We start from the raw sequence: 27,087 nt of genomic DNA, 5'->3' as shown, positions 1-27,087 counted from the left end.
AATATTTTTAACCGACTTCAAATAAAGGAGGAGGTTCTCAATTCGACTGTATGTTTTTTTTTTGTGTTTTTACATTCGTAATTACTAACATTCTATAGCAATAAAAATATAATAAACTATTCAGGTGTGGACTGGAAGTCATTGACAATCCCGGCGTGTCTGCCGATCACAACTGATTACTTCCCCGACAAACGGTCGCTACAAAACGATTACTTAGTGTCGGACTACAATCTTCTGCCAGACGATGTGAATGCAGACTTTGCGCGAAATAGAGCCATCTATAAGGAACCTCTTACGACTATGGAAGTCTTTAAGGAGCTGGTATCACAGCGATTAGCGCAGGTACGTATTTATTTTATTGTGCGTTTGAAAAATTTATTCTGCTTCCATATCTCTATATAAAAATGAATCGCTGAATGTGTTGTTGATCGCAAATCTCGAGAACAGCTGAACCGATTTCGCTAATTCTTTTTTATAATATTCCTTGAAGTACGAGGATGGTTCTTACAGAGAGAAAAAATTAAAAAATTGCCTGAAAAAGAATCGAATTTTAGGCGATACGAAGTTCGCCGGGGCAGCTAGTAATATTATATTTTCAGCCCCTCTCCGATTGTGTAATAAAAACTTATTCATCGTAATCGAAATCAAATTCTGTGCCCTGTTTAGTTGAATTCGCTGTTCATATTTTTTCACAGCCAATCAAGGGCCAAAATTTGTTACCGATCACAATTACGATGAATACGATTTTCTTAGTTTTTACACCGATTTTCTTCGGGGGTCTAGCGAAATGGTTAATTTCTTCTTCGTTCATGGAAGTGCCTGATGCTTAACCAGATATTAATAGGTATAAAGTTTGTAATGTACTAGAAAAGACAATGTGCTTTATTCTGGCGTAAGGACACTGAGCGATTGCTATTTGAACTTCAACTATAGTCCACGACAGGGTAAATATTTCTGATTAGACAGAGATAGCGATATAGCATTTTGAAGTCACACCTTACTAGTGCCATAGTAGCTTCGTGCGGTTTCATACAAATTTTCGTTTTTCGAGAAAGGGATAGAAGACCCTCCCACTCCAAAATTAAAATGCCTGTAACTTTGTAAATCTTTGTTGGATTTTAATATTTTTTTTAGCTTACGTCATTATTTTTATCCTAGTTTATAATAAAGTAATAATATTTATCAAATTCAAAAGTAGGAAAATACCCAATAGTGACATATCTGTTACTTATATTATTACTGCTTCTGTACACACTTTTTTGAAAGTGGCTAGTTTTTATAATTCATGAGTATTACTTTATTTTTATTGAGAATACAATAGAATAGCATACATTTTTATTCAAGTAAACGTTTACAAGTGCTTTTGAATCGTCAAATAACTTAATTTACTATTTATCATTGGTCATAATCTGTTATGTGTGTCTAATAAATAAAATTAAAAAAAAATCTTACAGGGCTTTCAACTTATAGTGGGCATAAGTGAAAATGAGGTGATAGAATCTCAATTTCCGTCGACTCATACGCCGCCGCCTTCAAAAGTAGCTCCCCAGAGTAACAAGACGGCCAATTCAGCACCAACAAAGATCTACCTGCTGTCTATTGGTAGAATCTTCCACAAACTGACGCTTGTAGGCTCCACGATCACCGTCACGCGATACAGACCGAGGTAAGATTGCATTTTTGCTGGTTTCTTATCTCTAGGTGACTTCTTAACAGAAAGCCAATCAAAGCAACCAATGATGATATACATACAGTCCATAATGTGTGGTCACTATTATCAGGCCGAGCTCACTTGATCCAAAAAATATTTTTACTCGTATCTCTTGCGTAAACCTTATCTCATAAGAAAGAGAGGGAGAGAGAAAACTAAGAGTTTACGCGATAAAAAGAAAGGCGTTTTTTAATTATTAGGCTGCAGCATTGTGTGAACCAAATTTAATTTTGAAAAAAGATTTGCTATTACGAAATGCGTATTTCTTTTAGAGTATTTGCGAGTGATCCTTCTGTCCCTGTAATTTGTAAGGTACAATTAAGTATTCTGGTATCATTTTTCACCAAATGGTAGTGATCGATGGGGATCCACAGGCAAAACTGATCTCAGAGAGCGCCACAAGCGGTCGGGCCAATGCAAGCTGTCATCTTCATAGTTTATTACTTAGATTAAGGAGGTTTCTTACATGACTTTTTTTTTTTAATTAAGACGTTTGACAGCTCTAGTCGGTTCCACAGATGATACCACCTCTATGGCGGGTTCGCTTATGCGCCACTTATTGGGATAAATTGGCAGTGTGGATCCCCATTTTATTTTTCCCCCAGAGTTTTCTGAAAGTAATAGCTCTCCAGCTTATAGGTCAATGCAGCGACCAATTACTTGGCCAGATGCCTTGAAAAATTCAAGAGATATCTATGTACAGTCAGTACAGTCAGAAAAGTCCATGCGAATCTCCTCTGACAGAATCTTTTTTGAGTATTGCTTTATTGAAAAATAGACCAATATTTTTCCCTATTCAAGTCAATATTGGCCCAGACATGTGGTCTTGAAACTTATTGATAGCTAGTACATTGACTTGACATTATTTATTTTCAGGCATCCATATCCTCCATTCAACATCCACTACAGATATCGGTTCCACGCGCCAAACCACGACACGTACGAGGTTTCGTGGGTGTCCTTTACTACGGAGAAGTTGGAGAACTACAACTGGAACTACATGGACCACTACATTTGTACCCGAGGAGATACCGATTTCACTCTCGTTGAAGTTCGTTCAGTCATTTATTTAAAAGTCTATTATGCTAAGGATAAAGTATATTGCCCACAGTTTGGTTTAATAAAACCTCAGTGCCCAGATATTTGAGACGAGCCTTACGGCCAAAGAACCTGCATACCCGAACGCCTGATTCACTACTTTTCAAAATTAATTATATTGTTCTGCCGACTTTATATGCCGATCGTTATAATCCCTTCACCGTCTCGACTCTGTGACCCCACAGGATTGCCAGGACAAAAAAGAAAAGTATAAAATTAAAGTATGTATTCTTAAAAGCATGGGCCGTATAATGTTAGCACAGAATAAAGACACATACAGAGGTAGATGAAGCTGTCTAGACTCTAGACAGAGCAATTGTGTAGGATGAAGGGGCGACCCGAACTGGCTTACGTGTTAGGGCCCTATGTTCAAGGGTCGTCGTGATCATTTACCACGAGATAAAAGGCGTCAGACTACTATGTCCCTCTTGATACTGTGATATTAGTATGGATTTCAGGCCCTCAAATACTGGCGTTTCCGTACCCTCCTCCTGCCGCTGTACAACCCAGCAACAAAGACGATCCTCGAAGACGAGTCCACGCACTGTGACATCTACCCCACGCCCACTCGGCACGACCTCGACCATCTCACCGAAGGATTCCTCAAGATGACCGAAGCCTACTTCAACAAGGTCAAAAGACCCAACAGGCAGAGGGTAAGTATTTAAATTAACCGTAAAATTCGATACTTTAAACAAACATAGTATAATACGTCTTAAGGCCGGGACAGACAAAGTGCGACGGCTACAGCACGTCAGAAAGTCATGTCATACGATTTTTACATACTCTGTAAGCTTAGTACAAGATTTCTATCAAAATATAAGATTTCTATAAAATTCTATCAAAGTTGGCGAGACCAACTTTGATAGAATTCGAGCATAAAAGCACTTAAGCGTTGAAGTAAAATACACCTTAACTGTTTTGTTTTTAAGCTCAAGTTTGTCTATAAATCAACAGCCAGCGCTCCTCCAGACGGAAGCGGTGCAAAATTAAAAACGGTGGTACTGAATTTGTGATTCAAATCAATGTTCTGAAGAGCATTTAAAATAGTCTTTTTCCTTTTAGACCTAAATGTCTATTTTAAACCTAAAGGTCTATTTTAAGCTGATGTTATTGTGGTTATAAGAACTGCATTTGACCTGTTAAAACACGTATCGTGTGCGTCACACTTTGTGTCCTTCCAAGCCTTTATTAGTGTGTTTTTAAAGATATCCTTTATAATTTAGTGTCTATAAAAATGTAAATATTCAACTGTACTTAGATCCACGTCTAACAAAGTAAGCATGATAGTTATTTGCACTCGACTGCCCAGTATGTAGAAAATGTAGCACTGCATGGTCCTTAGATGCACAAGTCTTAGTAAACTGTGTCTTAAGCTGATCGCACATTACGACATAAGCTGGACGCGCTTCATTTTTTATTACTAAAAATGCCACAGATATACCAGATATGTAACTAGCGTGGCCCCCTGAGCCCCTCTTTCTCAAGCAGAGGTACTTACTTGTGAAATGTTATTCCATCTATTTAACGTTCGCTTCGGCTATTGTAGCCTAGTATACTGCAACTTACCATTGTACTATAACTTCAAAAACAAAAAACAACGAACAAATCAGTTATTATTTATATTTAAACGCCACTTGATTCCAAGGTGTGTAATTTTGTTCTATACGTACTTAAGTGTTGACGTTTTTGAATGTGACAAGATAACAGGTCCTAGTCTTCACTTATCAGCAGACAGCACGCGTCGACCGTAAAATTCGGATTTGGTCAGCACCAGCAAACCTTCTGCCGACTGATGACGTCATTTGCATATCCAGAACTCAAAAAAAAATAGCTTGCGGTGCGTAAAGTGCGTGCGTAATGTGCGTTCAACATCAAAATGCCCTTTTTAACATTGACACTGTTCGTCTGTGAAACCGGTAAAAATGATTAATGTGATGGTAGTTTGATTATTTATGTTAAATCTTGATGTATGCATGTAAATTGTAAACTAATGGAAAAGCTTCTATACCCTGTTCTGTTTATTTCCGTAAAACATTTTCCTCAAATAGATAACTAAAATCTTTCAACAAGAATTTTGAGTTTCATCATGATCAACTATCGTCGGCTCACAACAAAGCACGGGTCTCCTCTCAGAGTGAGAAGGGTTTTGGCCATAGTCTACCACGCTGGCCATGTGCGGATTGATAGACTAAAAAAAAGTCATATTTAAAACAAATTACAAACAGTCTTTTTCTTTCGGTCATAATATTAATTATTTATATTCTTGTTTTGCTAAAAGTTTCCTGTTTTACAGACAGATGGTTCAATGTTAATATGCCATGTTATATCAGTTTCAATAATAATGTATATTTTAATTTTTATTAACTGGACTCAAACATGAAAATATTATGTCTTTAGTCACAAATCTTTAAAGGCATGTTGCATGTTGTAGACTTTTCGTGTAGAATCAAATCTATTATATTTTTATAGAATATAATACTTATATCAAAATGATGATGAATGGATAAAATCATTTAGATAGTGTTTTTGAGATTCATTCTTTTACAATGAATTTTGTTTGCAGAACAATATCACATGCATGTGTTCCTGCCTATTTATTTATTAGATGACATTACGATAATACTTTCCTGTTTGAGTACAACTGCATGTATGTTCAATAATATTTTATTAAAAAGCTCTGCTACGTGTTTTAACAATCTATAAAACTGTACATAAAATAGTTGTTCTACAGTCTTCGGTAGTAAATGTTTTGCAACAATATGCCTCATGAGCACGGGCCACCAATTATTTGTTGAGTGTCCGGTCTACCGGAGGCAACACTTTAAGACAAGTCAACCGGCCCTACACCTATACTTGTTTGTTTCAGAATCAATAGTCAACTTGTTTAAAATAATTCAGTTTTCAGTATTTCGAGCATTGCTGTGTTTTATATTGCATCATAATTTTTTGTAGGGAAAAACAGTAGCACAGTTCTTTTAAAAATTAAGTATAACTGACACAATTGTCCAAAAAAGGACACAAACTAGTTCAACACTTGGCCGAAACGATCAGTCTAAGATTTCAATTAAAAAAACCGACCAAGTGCGAGCCAGGCTCGCGCTACGAGGGTTCCGTACTACAGTCGTATTTTTTCGACATTTTGCACGATAATTCAAAAACTATGATGCATAAAAATAAATAAAAAACTGTTTTAGAATGCACAAGTGAAGACCTTTCACATGATACCCCACTTAATATAGTTATCTTACTTCGAAAATTGAAAATACTAATTATTAGTTCATGACCACAATTCAATTTTTTTTGTGATGAAACCGATCAATTTTGTATGAAGTTGACGAATCTAAATGACAGATTGACGGCCACACCAAAGTCACGTTAGTTTGAACATTTACACTAAATTCAATAATGGTTAAGGGTAGGGCCGGTCTTCTGGGTTCGTGGGTTAGAGTGGGATGGGGTTAGGAATACAGCACGGATGCTCCAGGTGGCGGGAGCGTGCGGCGCGTCGGACCCGGCGCTCACGAGGCGGCGGCACTCCACCTCCATCCTCACGCGGAACGCGCAGGTACACGGGATTCTTGCGTTTACCATCTTCACTATAAAGACGATTATCGATTGATCTAGGCTTGAACTTCGCAGCGATCATAATATCACAGCTGTACCCGGCAGGAAAGATTATATACGTCGAACTTTAGAAAGAAATATCAGTTTGGTAGAGCGTTGTCTTTGTCGTTGAGACCGACAAAGCGTAACATATGAATGACAGAGCGACGCTCAATTTTTTTCTTAAGTTTAATGTGTCATCTTTTTTATCGGTTACTGTACCTATAATATTCGCTGGGAATTTTAAAAAATCATTTTTATACATCATGTATTGAAGATATAAGCCTCAGAAATAAACAATAGCTTTGTAAAGAAATTATGTCTCAGCAAATTGCAGTTTGTTCTAGAAATGTCGAAATTCACGTGCAGTATGTATGTACATGAAAAAAGTATTCATACCTATTTTCAAAATGTTTTAACATCGCAAACCTAAACATAAATTCAAGCCAATTAGTGTCATGTACCAAATATTGATTAAACATAACTACATCATTAGGGTCTCGAATACGTTGTGTTAGGTTAATTTTTAATTCTAATCCATCATTGATTTATAGAATTTTTAGTGTTTTCAGTTACACAGAGTTTTTGTTTTAAAAAATTTGAGCTTCGTTTCTTTTTGTTTTTCTTTTTTTTTATTGAAAATGTTTCGCAGCATTCGATATATTTATTTGCGACGTTTAGAATAGATGAGTAGGGCATATAAAATATTTAAAAACTAAACTGATATACCAATTAGTACAGATATTTTTGCTTTAAGGTTGAAAACTAATTATAACATTCTAAAACTCACGTTAATTAATGCATTTCTTCGATTATTAGAAATAACAGTGGTATTGTAGATAGTGCTCTTTGAGGTTTAACAAGTTTTTGCAAACGAAACGTAGCAAGCAACATTGAGTTGATATCACATTAAATATACTTAACATGTTAGTTCCTAAGTGTATTTAAACGAATGCTTTTGCGTATATAAAAGCACTGCTTATAAAAGTGGATAAATAATGCACGAATTGCACTACATTCTGTAATTATGTTGGCTAGCTTATTTTGTTTATTTAGTGATTATTTCTATTATATTCATAAACATGGCGATCGTTTCTTTGGCACGCTCATATCTCCAGAGTGTACGAAAAATATTAGGTTCTGGAAATAAAATTATTTTGCACCTACAATGATTTGGTCAAATAATATTAGATAGTCCAATATTATGTAGCGTCCAAAAATCGATTGCTATTTTCCCATTTTATTTTTGAAAATTCAGTTTTTGAAGTTTCAGTCTACATATTTATTTTATCTATTTTGCAACGTTTGGTTTTTACAGAATAAGACCCAATAGCAACAAATGCCTTTCCTTTTATAAATAAACATAATGTTCCGCAACAAAACTCGTGATTTTAAACCTGTATGATATGCATTTGCTTTCCTCTTCCCCCTGTTTATGTGATCATTCTTAGGCATCTTGTATTATTGTCTGTTGTACAATAGTTCTTGCATTTATCTGTTGTACAGTATATTATATATATATATTATATTCTAAGGACCTAACATTACGAAACATTAGTGAAATAAATAAAATGAAATCACTTGTCCATAGAGAAATTATTATTAGGCCAGATCTTTGTTACAGAAAAAAAATCCGGCATCAGTTTTCCCCTCCACTTTAAGTTAAGAGTCGATAGGCATCGGCTAGGCAAGCGCACTACTTCTTAAGCAGCGTCATCACTTGCCAGTAGTTCTGATTGCAGCCAAGCGCTAATCTACAATTTTTATAAAGACCTTTTGTTTTGTTCTGATATACAGTAGTATCGTACTAAGTGTTGTAATGTAACTAGGTAGTGATTGTAAGTTAACGTGCGTGTTGTGTGGTGTAGCAGGGAGGCGTGTCCAACTCTCCGTTCAGAGAGCGCGTCGGCAGCACACGCCTGCCCGACCGCCCGCGGCTTCGGGTCGAAGCCATGTCAGTACCATTGTATACACGATCCTAGTTGGACTAGGCAATCCAAATAGAACTTTAACAGCTTCCAAGACGGTCAACCCGCTTGACGTCAAGTACGTAGTTTTGTTTTGCTTGATGCGCCCGTCAAACGGCTTGAACAAGCACTTTTCTTACATCTCCTAGTCGGAGATGTGAGAAAAGTGTCTTACTATCCGAACGTCACGTCAAGCAAAAATATAAAATCGCATCAAACACGCGTCAAGCACGTAAATGCTTGGTTCAAGCATCAAGCAAACTTTATAAATGATCAAAATACTTAGCTCAAGCAATAATCTACGTGCTTGACGTCAAGCCGCTTGATCGTCTCGGAAGCCTTTAACAGTTTTCAAACCTTTCAATTACTCTTGGAACAAAATGCACATCAGATGTTTAAGGCCGGGTGTGCAGGAGCGGTTAAATAACACGCCTAGCTTAAAGTATCGTTAAACTAAGTCAGATTTGACCACCAAAATACAAGAAAAATGGGTTGCACAATGCACAAGTCAGTATTCGCACCTCCAATTCCATGGTTAAGTTTGAAATGTGTGACAACACGATCGGTTGTGTCAGAGTGTAAACCTGATTTATTTGGTTACGTGTTAGGATGGGCTAACTTTTACAACTCAACTCCAAAGAATTTGGTGATCTATCTTTAACGGTAACCTTACTTTAAACTCCTGATTTGCAACCGGTCGTAAGAGTATAATAAAATGTTAAAAGAATTTTGGTTGACTTTCACATGTTCTAAAGGAAGTAAAAAATTCTTAACCTATTTGTATTGCATAGTCTATTCATAATAATTATTAATTCACATTGGTCGAATATGCAAACAGTTTTTTCTACTGCAATATTCTCTTAAAAGTGTGATTGTGTATTCGATTTTGTATTTAATTAAGTTCCCTAAAAATAGGAATTACTAAAGACATCTAAGTTTTCTCACTATTTACATTTTATTGATAACACATTGGCTTGCTTTTGGGCATGGTTTGACGCTTTTTAAGGTTCATTCTTAGAACCAATCATTTGTTCACTCAGTAACATTTACCATTCACATTGGTCATTCATTAGGCTCCATATTATATGAAGTACAAGTTTCTCGCTATAGTATTTATGCTTTATTTTGTGTCATATTTTGTTGTTGTTTAATCGGTTTTGTAGTTTGGGGATTTTACTGAAGTGAATAAGTATCGTCAGATCACTTTACTTATTAGGGTTGATAAAAACGATGGTGGATACATTTTGAGAACACACTTGCCATTTTTGTCATGTGTCAACTTTTGGCATAACGGGTGACACATAGAGCAAAAATGTATGCATTATAAACAATTTTGAACGAGAGATGTGTATGTCACAATTTCAAAAAGTTTCAGCAGGGTTGTTTTCCCTGAATTTAAGTTTTCATGCTCGAATACGGAACACTCGAGTTACATTAATCTGCCAAAATTATATGGAGACAAATCACAATGTTTACCCGTCCATACTAAACTACAGATTTACCTCACGTTTACTTGTAGTTACACTAGAGCACTAAACTTATTGAAACCTTTACCTACGGCTTTCAGCAAATACTTGCCATGGATGACGTACCTTTAAATGATATTTGAAATTTGATTTAAAGCGTTTAAACGTTATTAATAATGAAATGAATGAGCTTAATAATGAAAAGTGAAAAAAATGAAATATGCCAAAGGTTCGTCCATCCATGGCCTTGTAAGTTTTACCTTTATATGTTGCACAATATACATACCTTTATTTTTATGCCTTGAATAAAATAATGTTTTGTTTATTTGTTTACCCTATTTTTAATAGAAAATTGTTCTTACTCTATTTCAAACTTCAATAAGTTTTATAACAGTTTGCTTCCCGACTTTTTCTAATAGCTTGCCCAGATTTATTTCTTAAATGCTTGTTATTCTTATTCTTATTGAATGTTTCATTGCAGCAAGTTTCACCTACTAAGTCACTAAATTCTAGCCAAGGGACCAAGTAAGTAAGCTGTCAAGCCTTCGTCATCTAACATTTTAGAGAGTGACTGAAGTTACATTTTATTTAAAAAGTTCACTCCTTTTAAAGCCTGGAGTAGTCCTGAGGCGCGCCGAATCGAGCAGAAACGCGTTGATTGAAATTTGTATGACAAATAATTCTATTCTGCGCACGGAGACGCAGTTCTATAGTAGACGGTAGTTCTATAGGTGGCAAATTATTGCGATTCGACTTGGCTCAGCGAGCCTAGTGGACGCCAGCCTAAGACTTACGCACAGTTAACGTCAACTTATAAAGTTACGTTAGTAATTTTGATCTTTCGTAACTTCCGTCACTCGCATATCGCATTCAAATAATCTTACATTCGAATCGTCTTTATTTCTTGCATCATAGATTTTCTTTGCTTGAGGTGCTTTAGCGAATTGCAAACTTCATAACTTTTCCTTTAATCACGTCTCATAATCATCGTTTAAAATAATAATAAAATACAATGCACTAAGAGTTGCTCTCAACATTTCAGAGCTGCTTCCAAAACCGTACTGGAGAGATCGCAATCTCAGACTGGTGAATGCGACGACACGTATGATGACGGGTAAGAGGTATACTTTATATATTCTATACTAGATGATGTCTGCGACTTCGTCTCCGTGTATTTAGCTTTTGTAAAATCCCGTGAGAACTCTCTAATTTTCCGGGATAAGAAGTAGCCTATGTTAGCTAACTCTGTACCAAATTTCATCAAAATCGGTTAAACTGTTGGGCCGTGAAAAACTAGCAGACAGACAGACATACTTTCGCATTCATAATATTAGTATGATATTAATAATAATCCATATTATCTATATTCATATAAAAAGACTTGTTTTGATTGACTGATACACATCAACTTACAGTATAACCCGCTGGGGTTAAAAATATGGAATTTGAATTTTGAATCAAAAATAATTTTCATCAATAAATTGAAAGTTTGTTTGAAAGTCTTCAAATTATATCTATGAAAATTAGTATTTGGCCTTTTGGTCAAAAATGAGAAAGTACTCTTCCAAGTCCTCACTGATTTTCTTATTAGAATACGGACCACAAAAGAGGCTTATTGGGTCCGAGCTTGCGTCGGTGCCGCTTTAACTGCGCAGGGGCATACAATTTCTAATTACACTTTTTCGTTTGCAGAGTAATAGAGCCAAAATTAAAAGCCAATGCAACGTTACAAGAGATCTTAGAGCGCATGCGTCATCCGAGTTTAGGCGTTGGCTTCTTACAACAAACAGTCAGTTTACCCTCGCACACGTTTGTGTCGATATACGCCATTCAATGGTTGCTAGCTAATATGGAGAACATGACGTATGAAAAAGCGACAGTAATTATGCAGGTAACTTGTGCGGTAAGGAATTCTGTGCGCAGGAGTGATTTTTGGACTTTACCTACTGGGAGTGTAGTCACAGTCACAAATACGTCTTCTTGCATTTCTTTTACTACTATAGTTTTTTTGACAGGCAGCGACGCTTAAATCGCTTGCTTATAGGGGCTTGTCTGTAGCCTCTATAGGTTGGTAATAAGCCGCGAGAATAGTCATACCAGACCAATCTTAACCTATCATTAACAGCAAAAATCATTTAATTAACTTGAGAATGTTTGTAACTTCTTGCTCTCTTCAAAGCGTTGTGTTTTAGATATCTTAACATTTGGTGCCAAAAGGACTTGGGAAAGGGTATAAAATGACTGATTTGTGTGACGTAAACACTCTTATTACACACACATGCACGCACATGCATACACATACACACACGATGTTACTTCGGCCGCCTATTTTTAATTGTTTTTTTTTTCCAGAAACTACTACAAGAAAAAATGATTTGTCACGCTTCAGGTGACACTTTGAAACGCTACGTAGCCGGGTACTATATGTACCACATACTGCCTCAAAAGAATAATAAGGGTAGGTTAACAGTTTACCATTCTTTGAGCTAACATTGTATCAATTTTTGACGTAAAGATTGTTTGACCACATGCCATCTATAATGTGATTGAGGATACCCTGGAACAGAAAATATAGCTTTATCTTAACATATAAAAGGAAAAGGTGACTGACTGATCTATTAACGCACAGCTCAAATGGACGGATTGGGCTGAAATTTGGTATGCAGATAGCTATTATGACGTAGGAATCCGCTAAGAGAGGATTTTAGAAAATTCAACTCCTAAGGGGTTTGAAGTTTGTGTAGTCCACGAAGTCGCGAGCATAAGCTAGTAACAATATATTTTAATAATCAGATTTTAGATTAAAAAAAATTATGTAATTATTTATGTATTTACTTTTATCTCATCAAGATCTTCAAGATAAGAGATACATACATAAAAAATAAACCCGGCAGGCAATGGAAAACAGTTCAGTTTATGCTCTGTTTTTGCTACGTAGATAATTATATATTCAAGGAGCCGGCGAATAAAACAGTGCACTTTACGCTTCTGATTAATAAATGAAAAAATTAAACAAGTAAATTTAAAAAAAAAACCTTTTTTTGCTAATTCGGCCTCTGCTCTCAAATTCATTTTTTAGAAAAGCACTATACATGTCTGGACCGGGAGTGCCTTTCTGGTTGAGTGTGAGTTAGACGGCCGAGCCTTGGCAAGGACGTCTATAAATGCTTACTTCCCGGTCTCGTGCAGTAATGTACTAGATTATCTCACGCGTTTTTTTAATGTCCAGAAATAACAGATTACGTAACCCCCCTGGGTGACCTTCAAAGCTTCGAAAACGAGTGGATGGAAGTTGAAGTTCTAGGACCCAGGTCGCCGTTGCTCCCTCCTGAAGCGACTTCTGGAGCGATAGACATATCAGGCTCGAGTCCCGTTACTAACGAGTCTGGTATACCAGCCTTCCTCTGTGATAATATTGATCCTAATTATATGCAACTGGAGAGCGATGACAGTAAGTACATTTTTGGTTTATTGCAAATAGTTTTGGGCTGGTTTAATGGATTTTTTAGATATGTTAGGAGATAAAGAATTGTATTCGATCGTATGCTACAGACGATTTTCAAATTGCAGAAGATATCTATCTGAATAACTACTATGAAGTTTTACTTAAAACTAGTTCAATGCATTATCATCATCATGATCAGCGCACTACAGAGCATGGATCTCCTCTCAGAATGGGAAGGGTTTTGGCTATAGTCTACTAAGCTGGCCAAGTGCCAATCTGGCAGGCTACACACACCCTCGAGAACATTATGGAGAACTCTCAGGCATGCAGGTTTCCTTACGATGTTTTCCTTCACCGTTAAAGCAAGGGATATTTAATTACTTAAAACACACATGACTTCGAAAAGTTAGAGATTGAACACCCGACTTCCAATTAAGGAGCAAACGTCTTAACCACTATCACAGCTAGGTAGTTCCATGGATCAAAAAGACGAAAAGGGCTTAACGGTGATCCAAAGAAGATTCTAGTCAACGGCACTTCAATATTTTGTATCAATTTCAGTGCCTTTGTACAAAAACACGCATCTAGATATAGACGTGAACAATAAAAGCGACCGCATAGAGTGGGGCCACGCGCGTTACCAGGCCACCTTCCGCCCCGACCAGGCCTATGAAATGTGCATACAGTGGGCCGTTGCCAGTGGAAATATTGTTGCCGAGTTGGTGAGTGCTTAAACGACTCTAATCTGAGGATAGCAGGTTCGACTCCAGGATAGATCTTTTTTGTTACATCTCATTATCAAATATTATTTACTAAATGATGCCCGCAACTTGTTCGCGTTGGGAACTCTTTGATTTTCCGGGGAAAAAATTGGCCTATGTCACTCCAGGTTTTTAATTATACCCATGCACATAAATCACATCGATCCACGACGCTTCGTTGCGGCGTGACAAACTAACAATACATCCGCATTTACAATATTAGTAGGAATAATCAATACGGAATTTCAATGCCGAATTGTAATTATCAAATAAGCAATAATCTAAAATCATTGCGTTTGGAACAAAAGAGTAGGTAGAATAAGAAGTGGATGTTTTGTTGAGTAGATATCAAACTAATGATGTATCAACTTATCAAACATAATAGTTTTCGATGATAAACCTTGCTTTGTTTGTCTGTCACAATCGTTATCGACGAAATATATAAATATACAAAAGATTTACGAGTTGACTCCCCATGAGGTGACCTCCTTTTAAAGGTCAGTGTACCTATACGTATGCGCTAAAGTCGTCAAAGGTCGTTAGTTCAACTTACGATAAGAACGACCTTTCATACGTGTTAAGGGGTATTGATTTTGCCGCATTATTGCTGCATTCGCTTTTTTACTTTCATGTTAACTTTAATTTTATGTAATCTTTCAGATAATCGGCTGGTTCCGCAAAGCGCAAACATGTCGTCTTCAAATGGTGCCCATACCGGCCGACCCACTCGCGTTGCCGTTTACAGAAAAATCAGACCCTCTACGTGGTCCCATTTACGTTCCTTTGAATGAAGAACCGCTATTAAGAGGGAAAAGCGCTTTGTTTGAGGGTAAGCTTGTAAACCCTTATAGGATCAGATGGTTGCCTGTCTTTAATCCACGCTAGCCCGCGAACGCTGCAATACAATAGTATGGTGGTTTTGCACTGTTCTCCATTCGATGTCGATTTTGTTGTCCGCTACACATTTTTCGGTTAACAACTGAAATAACATTTCCTACGCTTGCTTTAATTGAAACTAGATGATGCAGGGAACTGACCGTTTGGATTTAGGTTTTTAAAAATTCCGTGAGATATCTTTGATTTTCCAGGATAAAAAGTAACCTATACCAATCTTGGGGAAGCAAACTATCTCTGTACTTAAATTTCGTCACTAGACTGATTAGATTTAGATGGGCCGTGAAAAAGTAACAGACAGACACACTTTCTCATTTAAAATATTAGTATGGATTAATGCTTAAAACGTTGTTTCAGGCTTCCCAGAAGACTCATGGCTGGAGAGGCTATTCCTGTTCCAAGAAGCGATAGTGGGTCGCTTCGGCTTCATCAAGTGTACGGTGGAGAGCACCTCGCACGCGGCCGACGTCGGCGACCACCTGTACGTGCACCTCACTGGGAACATGTTCATCCTGATACCTACCACTGTGAAGTCCGAGCAGAAAGGGTTGAGGGCCAAACCTGTGAATAAACTGGTCAATGCTGGCAGGTAAAGCTTTCTATATTTATTTATTAAACTTTTATGCTACTGCAGATACTATACTTTATCATCAATATCCACGGAAAGAAGTTGGTATAGCGCTCTCTCTGTTACGTAATCCCATACAAATGACCGAGCCAAAAATCTCAGTCAGCGTTAACCTTTTTGAGACACCGTTTGATTCATGTTAACGCATAAACCCCGCTAGGCGTCGAAGTCCAATGAACGTTTAACTCATAGACAATGACCTTTGTAGGAAATATTATATTATATACTTATTACCCTACATCAATCAATACATTGTGATTTATGATCCGAATGAATGTACATTAAAATATGTCACTAAAGATGTTGGCTATCTAGACAGTATGTATAAAGTCATGGGTTCAAACTTCACTTCAAACTTATCATTTATCCCACTCAATTTTAACCAACATAGCGCGGCTAGCTATATAGTGATTTACTGTTGTATAGAAGCAGGCGTTACTTTGCGGAAGTCCATGATATAAAATGAACCAAAATCTTACTTGCCTATGATATACAATGAACCAAAAGCTTGATTTACTGTGTCCACTTGGTTCATTGTGGCCACCCGTACCCTAGTTAATTTTTAACAAAATATTAAACATTAGTATATAAGCAAATACTATAATATAAATTGAAACGAATTTTTTTAGGGGCTCTAAAAACTGTGTATAAATTGTAACTTTTGGCGTAACTATCTCAAAAGGTTGCTGAGTGCCGACCCCTGGTCTAGAGTCTAGAACAATGAGGCAGTTACCTAATACCTACCCTACTTAATATTTGTTTTGTAAACATTTGTAGATATCCTGTACATCCAGAAGCCGCGCCCAGTCCACACGAGGGCTACATAACGCGGCACGTGGACGTGAAGAATAAAGACTGTTATGATAACACTCGAAGGGTAACAATCTATAGTTCCGTAGACCGCGAAAAAAATTTTTTTTCTGAGGGAGTTTATTTTTCTGAAGGGGTAATTTTCTTTCTTCTGAGGATTGACTTCCAGGCTGAACTTGCGATCAGTGATCTTATTGTAAACAAATAAAAAATGCAGTCAGTGATGGATTTTACTTTTATACTATACTTAGTTGTGAAAGAAAATGTTGCTCTTGGGAAAATAGCTGTTTCAGTATTTTCCTGTTGCAAGAACAGTTCTAATACCAAACACCAATAAGAGTCGACATAAATTATCACAATGTAGGCACAATACAGTGACCAAATCATTATTTTTAAATATGAAAATCTTTCAATTTTATTTATCTAGAGATTTTAGTTAACATAAAAAACGAACCCTGCCAATGTTTGAAAACATGCCCGGCGATTGGCGTGCTATGAATTACTAGCTGATACCCGCGACTTTGTCTGCGTGGATTTAGATTATTAAAAATCCCGTGGAAACTTTGATTTTCCGGGATAAAAAGTAGCCAGGTTTTTAACTATGTATCCATGTAAAAAATCGTGTTGCTCCGTTGCGGCATGATTGAAGAACAAACAAACAAACCTTCGCATTTATAATATAAGTAGGAGTACTGATGTTTAATTATTAAAAAGTGAACTTCTTTGGTTACCAAAGAAGTTTCACTTTTTTTGCATGTACACAATCATGGTGTACAATTTTTTGTCTATTTTCAGATGGGATTTTTATGGTCCTGGAATCACATGATATCCAAGAAGTGGAAGGGTTCGCAAGCTCCTGCGGCCGGCGACGAAGTGTTTCAGATGAGAATGCTACGGGATTTCAAGCACTTTTGTGCAAATCATGAACAAAGATTAAGTCAGTTCTGGGATCAATGTTGGGAAATTCGGGAAAAGGCAACAGGGATACAGTGTTGTTGAATGTTTTGTAAATTTGTAATAAAAATGTTATAACTTTCTATTTTATTTTTATTTTTGGCAATATCCTATAATTGTTATTTAAACAAGCATTTCTTGTATACTTACCTACAGATTCTGTTTCTAAACTTACATTACTTTTTTGCCAAACTTTACAAAACTAGCTGTAATTATGAACAGCTATTCGCTGCTCACCATTGCTGGCCAAAAAGGGTAATGAAATACAAAGAGGAGTGCAGAACTTTGAATGAATTTATTGCTTACTCAAAATACAAAAATAAGGCTTGTTAGCAAAATACGTCATTTCGTTGCATTGCAATTGCAAAAGTCTATGAAGAGATTCATCCAGTTTAATATACTTCTGATAAAATAAGCTAGTGTAATACTATCATATAAAATTTTAGTGTCTTCAAGGCACATTTTTGAAGGGGCCACAATTTAGTATTAAATCTCTTCACAGATATTTGACCCTCCTTACCAATATTCAGTCATACAGATATCACATACATTAATTCATACCAATTTTTGTGAGGTAAACAAGGAATAACTGAAATAAAATGCTTAATGGCACCGATTCCGTTGTCTTTCTCTAAACTAAATTTAGAGTATCTGCATCCTTTTCTTTTTAACAATGCTAAAAAAGGAACGGAACATGACTTTCACATTTAAAGACTCTAAATTTTAGTGCACAATACAAATTTAAACAGTAGGTTCGCGACTGCGCGCTAAAATCACGGGTTTTAACATCTAAAAATTAGATTTAAAACTGTCAAACTGTGTCTGTCCTTTTCATATTACATTAGTAAGAAGAGCATGCGAATACTCTAAAATTAGGTTGTGCTCAGAATCAGTACCATTGTTAGGTTTAGTAAATCACTAGAATGGCAAACTGTTCATGCACCTTACTCTTAAGACTATTTTTGTTCTTAAAAAGGCAAAACAGCAAATAAATGCCATTTTTCAATCTAACACAGTAGTTGTATGAATTGAAACTTATTTCTTAGAAAGAAGATATTTGTTAGTCTAACTTACTTTTTATTAAAACTAATATAAAAAATTGACTAAAAAAGGATTATGAATATATAGAATACTCCACACAATTACAATAATTACATAGAGTAAAGCCAATAAAAGATTTCAACTAAAAAAATCATTCAATAGACAAGTACCTACCTTATCATAAATTATTAAATTAATTTACATTATAAAGAAAATCATTAAAAGCTTGTACATATAATATGTAGAGCTCAGTGCTCACAATAGAAAAAGTTTTGCTGGATTTTTTTTGTATACCTACTACAATAACATCTCTTTCTGTATCTAATATGATATGTAAATATGTATTTAAAATATAGATCATAAAATGGTCAAACGAAAATTTTAAAGTGAAGTTCATTGCAAAAAAAATTAAATCAGCTTGCATGCCGGTAGTTGATATCAGTGAAGTTTTGATTATGTATAAAAATTACTAAAACCAATTTCTGGCATACAACTTACTGTTGCACTGCATTTACTTATGTACTTAGATAAAATAAATGAAGAACATCTGGCCTATATGATTTGAACACATCTGATACTTTTTACAGTAAAAGTTTTTACAGTTGGTTATTGATTTTTTAGAATATGAAAATTTCAAAAATAATGTTTGTCAAATTGTTTTTTGTGTAACTACTTAAACTAACATAAATTTTAAATAGCAGGTCATGCAGATCATTTAAAATGGATGGCTTATAAATATTTAAATTTTCTTGAAAATTCTGTGACACCTGACCTTGCCACGTTATTTACCTAAAAATATTAATTACTACATAATATCAATCTCATCAACAAGCTAAGTAAATACCAAAATTGCCATCAATATACTAGGATATCATGTAATGTTTAATAAGGTTACTAATATATTATTGGCAGTTTCCTTAAGTACATACTTTCTATCGAGATAGTTTTCTTTTAATTACAATAGAAAATGTTAGTAGTTTAGTACATATACAAGAATTACATAAAAGCTTGAAAATGCATTTGCTTAATATTTTTATCTAAATTTGAGCTCAATAGTAAAATCTATATCATTCTTTTTAAGGTGTTATTTACTGTATGAATGAAGACATAATACTAATTCATGTCTGCAGGTTATCTACCTTACAATCGAAATACAAAACAAACAGGGATGCAGTATCCTAATATTAAAACAGATAGCAGTGATGGAAACATGATAAGTAATAATAAAATGCTATCACTTTTGGTTTCAACTACTACATTACTTCTTTCCGAAAACAAGTAATCGGATGAGCATGCTATTAATGCATGGCACTTGTTTCTGTTGGTGCATAGTGGGCATGTCTGGTGTATTGGACTCAAAGTCGAGTGCTACCCTCTGTGCTACAAACGTGAGCAATGTTAAGATGTCTCTATCGGTACCTGAATAACGAAGCTCCTCGCACAGGGCCTGCATGAACCAGGAACCGCGTGTGGTATTCCTCCAGGAATAATATCCAGGTACAGTTGAGTATGCAACCAAAAAATCTGCATGAGTGGGAATTCTATATGATGCGCTAGATAAACCATCAGTTTCCGTTCTATTTGAGAGGGTTACTCCACCATCTAACTTATCGCCTTGGCAAGCTTGTATGAAGAAAATTTTCGGTTTTCCAGCCAATGTTGGACACTTATCTGCAGTGAAATGATAGAACAGATTATCAGGCTTGTAATGAGTATCTTTTGCATACAACATTCCCAATTCTCCATGGGACAGCACTGCGATAAGTAAGCAGTCACTGTCAGTATGGTCCATTTCAGATATTTGCTGTAGATACTTGTTCACATCATCAGCTTTGCGGTCGACCAGAATGGTCACACGGAATCCTAAGCCTTTCAACACTCGAGCCAAATTGTCACTATCAACATTGGTACCTGTTCGAGCTTTCAAACTGTGAATATCGAAATGTTCATGATTGAAGATTATAGCCATGCCGCGATTTTTATGGTTCATGTTATAGTATGCAGAGTTTCTGTCTACTGTCATTCTTGCATAGCGACGTACAGAAGAAGATTCGTGACTTCCCCATGCATCACCTTCGTCACCACCACCGCCGTTTGGTCTTTGTTCTGGCTCAACCGATGATGGTTCAGTAAAACCATTGTCTTGAACTTCAGACATTTTTTTCAGTCCTAACAATTTATTACGATGTCCGATTAACAAAGCTTATAGAAATAAATACAGTTTTTTGTAAAATAGTAAGACAACAACCACTTCCTCAACGAGACCACGAGAATTTACAATTTAGATAGGTATCAACAAAAAAGCAAAATTTGCACCACAGAGTACATTGAATTTGCACATGAATTGCACACCAAGGTAAATCATAGACAAACAAACCAAAGAGTAAAAAAATATAATCATGAAGGCTGCTCCACATGCTTGCGATAAACAACAAGCACTGGCAAGCATGTCAGTGATGATTGCGATCGTGACATTGTAGCTGTCAAACAACCGCGGTAGGGCCACTGTTCTCCAACAGCGCCCCTCTGTCAATGTCATTCAAGTGTCAAGAAAGCCTTGTCGCACATGCCGTTACTGGCTGTTATATTATACTCTATGACTTCACACCAAGCTTCACACACAGACGTGTTCGTTTGCACGTCTTTGTGCGCATGTTCAATAAATACATGATAAATTTACAAAGCTATAACTCAAAAACTACTTTTAGGGGTTAGCCACTTTTTAAACATAGAAGGCAGCGTTGTTAGGTAGGGCTTTGAATTTATTGCACCTGGCAAATAACTTTAAGAAGTTTGGCGCCTCAGAAGAGCCTCTTTGGCGACCTTACTGACGCAGTGGTGAGCGCTGTGGCTAATAAGTGAGAGGCCCGGGTTTGATTCCCGACAGGACAATTTGGGAGTTTATAATTTCTAAACTGTCTCTGAGCTGACCTCCGATTAGGAGGTGGACGTCCTTATAACCACTAGGCTGAGTTACCCATTGTACTTACCTTTAAGTCCAAAAGTCATTTGTGGGTATGGGTATATATAACCTTTTATAACAAAATCCCGCGAACTATTTTGGACTTGCCTTAACACAAGTTTAAAAATCTATTAAAGTATGCTCCTAAAAAAGCATATTATTACACAATTGAAGATTATCTAAATGATAAGAGCGTGGATTTGACCTGCAGCTCATTCCGGCAACGCGCAGGGCTGCAAATACTTTTCTTATACAGGGCATAATATTGTATACCTATCAAATCTTTGAAAAGAGAAACCGCCGAGTTTCTTGTTGGTTCTTCTCGGTAGGAAAGGCATTCCAAACCAGCCTCTGACGATTCAAAAATACTTGTAAAAGTTTAATTGAATAAAAAATATTTTTATTTATTTATTTATTTACCTACTTGATTTAGGTGCCTAGTTTGTGTACCTATATGTTCTAACGTATATATCTATAAGTATGTTACCATGGTGCCATTGGTATCCAAACAGCACAAACAATTTAAATTACCTTACCTACCTACCTAAGACGACTATAATTATAAGGTTTCCTTTATTTTAATATCGTACCCATCTAAGACGAAATAATAACTGTATTCTAAGTAGTTCGATATGTCGATATTCAAAGTAAATCAATGGTGGTCCAATGAAAAGTCGCAAAGTGAAGAATATGAGGACGGTATACAGAACGAGAACTGTTTAATCGTAGACAAGTTCAATTTGCATAGCGATAGTGATCTAATTCTTCTCGGGCAAAGTTCTGTTATGAAGGTTTACAAACCTTGTACAGATCAAAACGAGTCGCATGCAATTTTAGAGTCGCAATTGGATGATATTGTTTTACAGATTGGAACAGGAAAATTTTTAACGTGAGTAAATAATTTTTGTAAATTGAGAATAATTAGTAGAACCTATAATAAAATTCAAGAATCATGAGTAGGTCCTACTTACGTACTTACCCTAAGCTTTTAATGCATTGCGTGTTGACCACGTGTTGACTTAATTTATGTCAATTTCAGTAGCGTTATGGTTATAGCACGGGGTTATAATATGATATGACGTCATGACAAATCCAACATGGCAGACATTCTAATCGCATTTGTTCCTAAGACTGTTATACCCATCTTAGGTAAAATAAAACTTAAGACAGAAAAAAAAATGTTCTTCAGTTCTTCTGTGGTTAATAGCGGATTGATAAATAATAAACGGATTTTTATTTAAAAAATTAATGAAGTTTATCTTACTTTCCTCTAAGGGACTGCGCCGATCGTCAGATATTAATATTACATCCAAATAGTTACGCTATATATCTTCTGGATAAACAAGGTGGTCATGCTGATGTTGGTAAGTTGTTTGATTGAATTTATTTTTCATTAAGTATCTACTTACAAGAATAACATGAGGTACATATGAGTAATGAGACCCTATAAGTGTATAGCAAAATACACATAATTATTAAATAATTCACTTGAGTATGTAATATTTACAGTACTCATAAATCAAAATAACAGACTTCAGAGAAAGAAACAACAGTAGATTTGAATTTTTAAAATTACTTTGTTAACTTGCTAAAAATTGAAAGTCAAAGAACAGTTAGATTACAGACCTAAGCTAAGAGCCCTCCATCCATCGTTGGTCATAAGTCATGAAACCTGCAGATGCCCTCATTATGCAGGTCCTGACAATGATGATATCATTTGCAGTGCTGGACAGGCTCACCACTGATCCAAGCCACATGTATACTCCTACATCAATACAAGGGTGGTTACCCTTACTTACATACCGTGTACCTAATTAATATTCAATTCAAATCCCATTTCAGGGGACCAAAACTACATCGCTCCGGTAATAAAACATTCCTTCACAAGAAGAGCTCACAGGGCAACTTGTGGTCCATTCGGAAACTCGAAAAGTAGAGACCTCATTTGTATTCAGGCTTTGGATGGCACGCTGAGTTTCTTTGATCAAGACGCATTTTTGTTCATGTGTATTTTCAGTGATATCATAATACCTGGACCGATTAATTACATAGCCAACAGTGACTTATTCGTAATTTGCAAATCGACTTGGATATTGGAAATCTACAGGTAAAGGGATTTTTTTTCGATCATCTTAACTGAGTATTCGATATTGCAATATTAGGTATGTATAGTCCGCGACAGGTCAACATGGCAAACGGGGTATGAGGCGGGGGGACGCCCTGCGCACCCGCACGTCGGCACCGGGTTAGCGCAGGGGCTGTGTGGGTGTGCGGGGCGTTCCCTCCTCCATTGCCATTTAGACCTGTCGCTTACCTCCTATAGGACTATATTGTCGGTGAAGTTGTATTCGAAAATGTAGCACTAACCTTCTTCCCGATTTTCCTCAAAAATTCACGAAGGCAGTTTCACTTCTTTTTTAATTGGTGGTAATTATTATTTCATAATATATTATCATATTATAATATCTAATGAAAAAGATTATTCTGGTTAATTTTCAGTTATCAACAGTTATGTGAATTAAGTGAGTTAAGCGTAAGACCAAATAAGAATAATATACCGCAATGGACCTACAATGCTGGGGAAGAAATTATGGCAATACAAGTGATTCGGGTATGTAAGTTTTTAAAGGGTATCAATCAACTTTTATATTTTTCTGTGGTAGATGTCTATAAAATATTTTTTGCTCACATTTTCAGACGAGCACGACTTTTGCCAGTATTGTTGCGTTGGGTGAAAGATACCTTTACTGTTTCCAGGATAATGGTTTAATGAAATATATGATGCGATTTGATTACATACCAATTTGCTTCCACGCTTATTTAATTGGATGGTATTATGGTAAGACTCATTTTGCTAAAAGGTTCCTTATTGCTGTGATATTCCTAGGCTGAGATCTATCTATCTATAGAGACTGAGTTAAAACGAGAAACGAGACGAAACGAGACGATATGAAAGATATAGCTCTGTCTTGTTTTAACTCTGTTTTAAGTCTAAGCAGTCAGAATGCGCTCTATAGATCTCACCCTGAGTCTTGTTGATCACTATTTTATCAACAGAACCTAATTCAAGAATGCTTGTAATGGTAGCATCAGAAGATTTCAAGTTATACGTTTACGAAGCCACGACACTGTTGTGGTCATGTGATTTGGGGCACAAAGCAATATCTCTTTCCCGATGTTTTCTAAGCACCATGCCAGGTGGAATATTAACATTATCGACTAACGGGATAATCAATGTTAGTTATTTGGGAACCGAACCAGACTTGAACCCAAACGCTAGTCCAATCAATGACGCATTTGATCCTAAACAAGTGCAGGCAGAATTGGAAATGGTGGAGGAATCATTGCAAAGAATTGTGACTGCTAAAGAAGGTAATAAACGAAATTGTTATAATTTTCCAATTAGGTAAAATGTCCAAAACTCACATTGTATGGTTTGGGTTTGGGTGAATTAATGTTTTTAACAGAACATTCATAATATTATGAAAATGATCATATCAAATCAAACTTTATTCTCACTACCTATTTATGAATTTCAGCATTGGACGTACAAGGTGCGGAAATAGATGATAATATAATCAAAATAAAAGTTGATTTTGGAAAACCGGTCAACAATCTTGCATCACAGTTTTCAATAGAAAATAACTTTGAACCTTTACAAACTTGTTCAGTGATTGCTGTGATAACGTGTGATGACCCAACATTAGTACAAAGTCTACAGATAACTTATGATTGTATACCGCCTATAAGTTCATCTGATACCACTATATGCCTGGACACTATCAATGGCACAGAAATAATTGAAACACAAATTTTCCTATCTGGCGATACTGATATATCGGACAATGGGATAAATATTATATTTACGGTTATTGATAATATTGGAAAAGTGAGAGTACTTTCTAAGAGGGCGTTGCTTCCACTGAATCTATATTGCCTTCCTGTGGAGGCGGTAGAAGAAAACAGTTATCAAATAACTATTCAAACAAATCAGATCAAAACTGATTTGATTGAATTATTTACAGGTAGGATATTACTCGCAGAGAAGCGACAAAGGTGTTAGATAGTGACACCTATAACTTTTATTTTACGTTATATACTTTTATTTTCAATTAATGAATTTTCCAGACTTTAATAAAGAAGAACTAGCGGGCTACATTTCGAAAGAAACGCTGACTTTTGCATATCGGACATCAAATAAAACTGTTACCATCAAAGCATACGATGATAATATGTACAGAATAGAGGCAAATGAAGTTTCAGAAATAGCCCCAATGTTAGACCACTTCATAAAGAAGCTAGAGGACTATTACACTCGAATCGGAGTGATGGAATTCGAAGTAAATATTGCGATAAATGGAGAAATAATTCGGCAAATAATGCATAAGTTTATAAAAAGCGTCGAATCACACGCTAAGGAAAGAATTAAATTAAAAGATTTGGAGGTATTGACTTCATACAAATTTTATAGGACATAAATTTAACAGACTATCTATTTTAAAATTAACGAATTTAATCTCCTTTTTAGGAAGAACTGAACGTCCTTCAAAGACAATTTACTTTGGTCCAAAAGAGATTATTGGTTCAGTATGGATCGTTACCACCGGGCGATTGTGATCCATTGGAATTTTTGATGAAAGATACACTTGAACGAATCAAAACCGTAGCTTATGAGATTATACAAGGCAAAAACTGTGTAGTTAGGTATATAAAAGAAAATTATTGAACTTTAAAATATTATTATGGATTTTAAGTACTTAACTGATGATTTAAATTTCAGAGCAGGTAGTACTTTGCGGACAATCGGTTCCCTCATTGTTTACGTTATGAAAGAAGCAGTTACCGATAACCTAAAGGTCAAACTTATCGAAGAAATGTTATCTTTAGAGACACTAAATGGTCATTTTCAAGTGAGTAATCTAAATATATAAAAGGAAAAGGTGACCGACTGTCTGACTGATCTATCAACGCACAGCCCAAACTACTGGACGGATGGGGCTGAAATTTGACATGCAGATAGCTATAATGACGTAGGCATCCGCTAAGAAAATATTTTTGAAAATTCAACCCCTAAAGGGGTAAAATAGGGGTATGAAATTGGCGTAGTCCACGCGGACGAAGTCGCGAGCTTAAGCTAGTTAAAAATATGAGGATCATCAATGCATTATTTTGTAATGTTGGTTTAGAGATGACGTCGATTGATCATTCTTGGTCTTGACTCACTCACTACCGATGTAATATCTAAATTCACTCTTAATTTTTTAAGGAATGGGAGGAAGCCGTTGCGCAAGTCTCATCCTACATTCTCAATAAGATCATCAAAAAATCGGAAAAGGATAAAGAAAAACTAGCGCCTGTTACTGACCAAGACATACTTTCACACACTAACCTTAAAAAGCTTCTGAAACAATTGCGCGTTATTTTGGAAAAAGTGTTTTTCAATGTACAAGAAACAGCTAGTGAGGGGAGTATAACACGTATAGAAGAATTTGTTGAAGTTATATAACTATATATTTATTACAAGTCAATAAGAATTTACAAATTCGTAATACGATAAAATTGACAAACAAGAACAAGCTTTTATGCTAGCTCAGACAGAATGAAAACCGCAACGGAGGATATGAAAAGTGCGCTGAGCGGTTGTAAAATATCAAACACATAAAATATGATGGCTATTCTGTAAAAGACTATTGATCGAAGACAAACTTTTATTTACAAACTTTAATGCAACCAATGTGACAATT

At 35.9% G+C, this 27,087-nt stretch overlaps 3 protein-coding genes across 11 annotated transcripts in view; 2 read left to right on the top strand and 1 right to left on the bottom strand.

Annotated features, from left to right (window-relative positions):
- Iml1 (GATOR complex protein Iml1) overlaps nt 1-17,423 on the top strand; it is a 29,865-nt gene extending 12,442 nt beyond the window's left edge. For 2 of the 9 annotated variants that reach the window (XM_034984750.2, XM_034984753.2), the window contains 15 exons: nt 125-342; nt 1,455-1,666; nt 2,588-2,762; nt 3,268-3,465; nt 6,297-6,377; nt 8,284-8,369; nt 10,891-10,962; nt 11,541-11,751; nt 12,201-12,306; nt 13,078-13,299; nt 13,855-14,015; nt 14,715-14,883; nt 15,306-15,537; nt 16,354-16,453; nt 17,182-17,423. In XM_034984750.2, the coding sequence (XP_034840641.1) occupies nt 125-342; nt 1,455-1,666; nt 2,588-2,762; nt 3,268-3,465; nt 6,297-6,377; nt 8,284-8,369; nt 10,891-10,962; nt 11,541-11,751; nt 12,201-12,306; nt 13,078-13,299; nt 13,855-14,015; nt 14,715-14,883; nt 15,306-15,537; nt 16,354-16,453; nt 17,182-17,385 (2,447 nt within the window). In that variant the 3' untranslated portion in view covers nt 17,386-17,423. Of the gene's footprint in view, nt 1-124; nt 343-1,454; nt 1,667-2,587; nt 2,763-3,267; nt 3,466-6,296; nt 6,378-8,283; nt 8,370-10,329; nt 10,374-10,890; nt 10,963-11,540; nt 11,752-12,200; nt 12,307-13,077; nt 13,300-13,854; nt 14,016-14,714; nt 14,884-15,305; nt 15,538-16,353; nt 16,454-17,181 lie in introns of all 9 variants that reach the window. The other 7 variants (XM_034984752.2, XM_069509285.1, XM_034984754.2 and 4 more) reach the window with 6 other exon arrangements.
- Nucleotides 17,424-17,621: 198 nt separating this feature from the next.
- Drice (Death related ICE-like caspase) lies at nt 17,622-20,722 on the bottom strand. Its single transcript, XM_034984761.2, has one exon. The coding sequence runs from the start codon at nt 20,537-20,539 to the stop codon at nt 19,640-19,642; it is 900 nt and encodes a 299-aa protein (XP_034840652.1). The 5' UTR covers nt 20,540-20,722; the 3' UTR covers nt 17,622-19,639.
- A 1,181-nt stretch (nt 20,723-21,903) lies between these two features.
- On the top strand, nt 21,904-26,998 carry BBS9 (Bardet-Biedl syndrome 9). The gene is made up of 11 exons (XM_034984758.2): nt 21,904-22,232; nt 22,619-22,707; nt 23,186-23,450; nt 23,843-23,954; nt 24,041-24,182; nt 24,401-24,715; nt 24,883-25,368; nt 25,472-25,788; nt 25,872-26,047; nt 26,124-26,253; nt 26,610-26,998. Exons 1-11 carry the CDS (start codon nt 21,976-21,978, stop codon nt 26,847-26,849), a joined length of 2,529 nt encoding a protein of 842 aa, XP_034840649.1. The 5' UTR covers nt 21,904-21,975; the 3' UTR covers nt 26,850-26,998.
- The last annotated feature ends 89 nt before the right edge of the window (nt 26,999-27,087 follow it).

This window comes from Maniola hyperantus, chromosome 3, assembly GCF_902806685.2.
Source record: "Maniola hyperantus chromosome 3, iAphHyp1.2, whole genome shotgun sequence".
Taxonomy (NCBI): Eukaryota; Metazoa; Arthropoda; class Insecta; order Lepidoptera; family Nymphalidae; genus Maniola; species Maniola hyperantus.
Note: the sequence above shows the minus strand (reverse complement) of the source record. Positions and strands in the feature narration are given on the sequence as shown.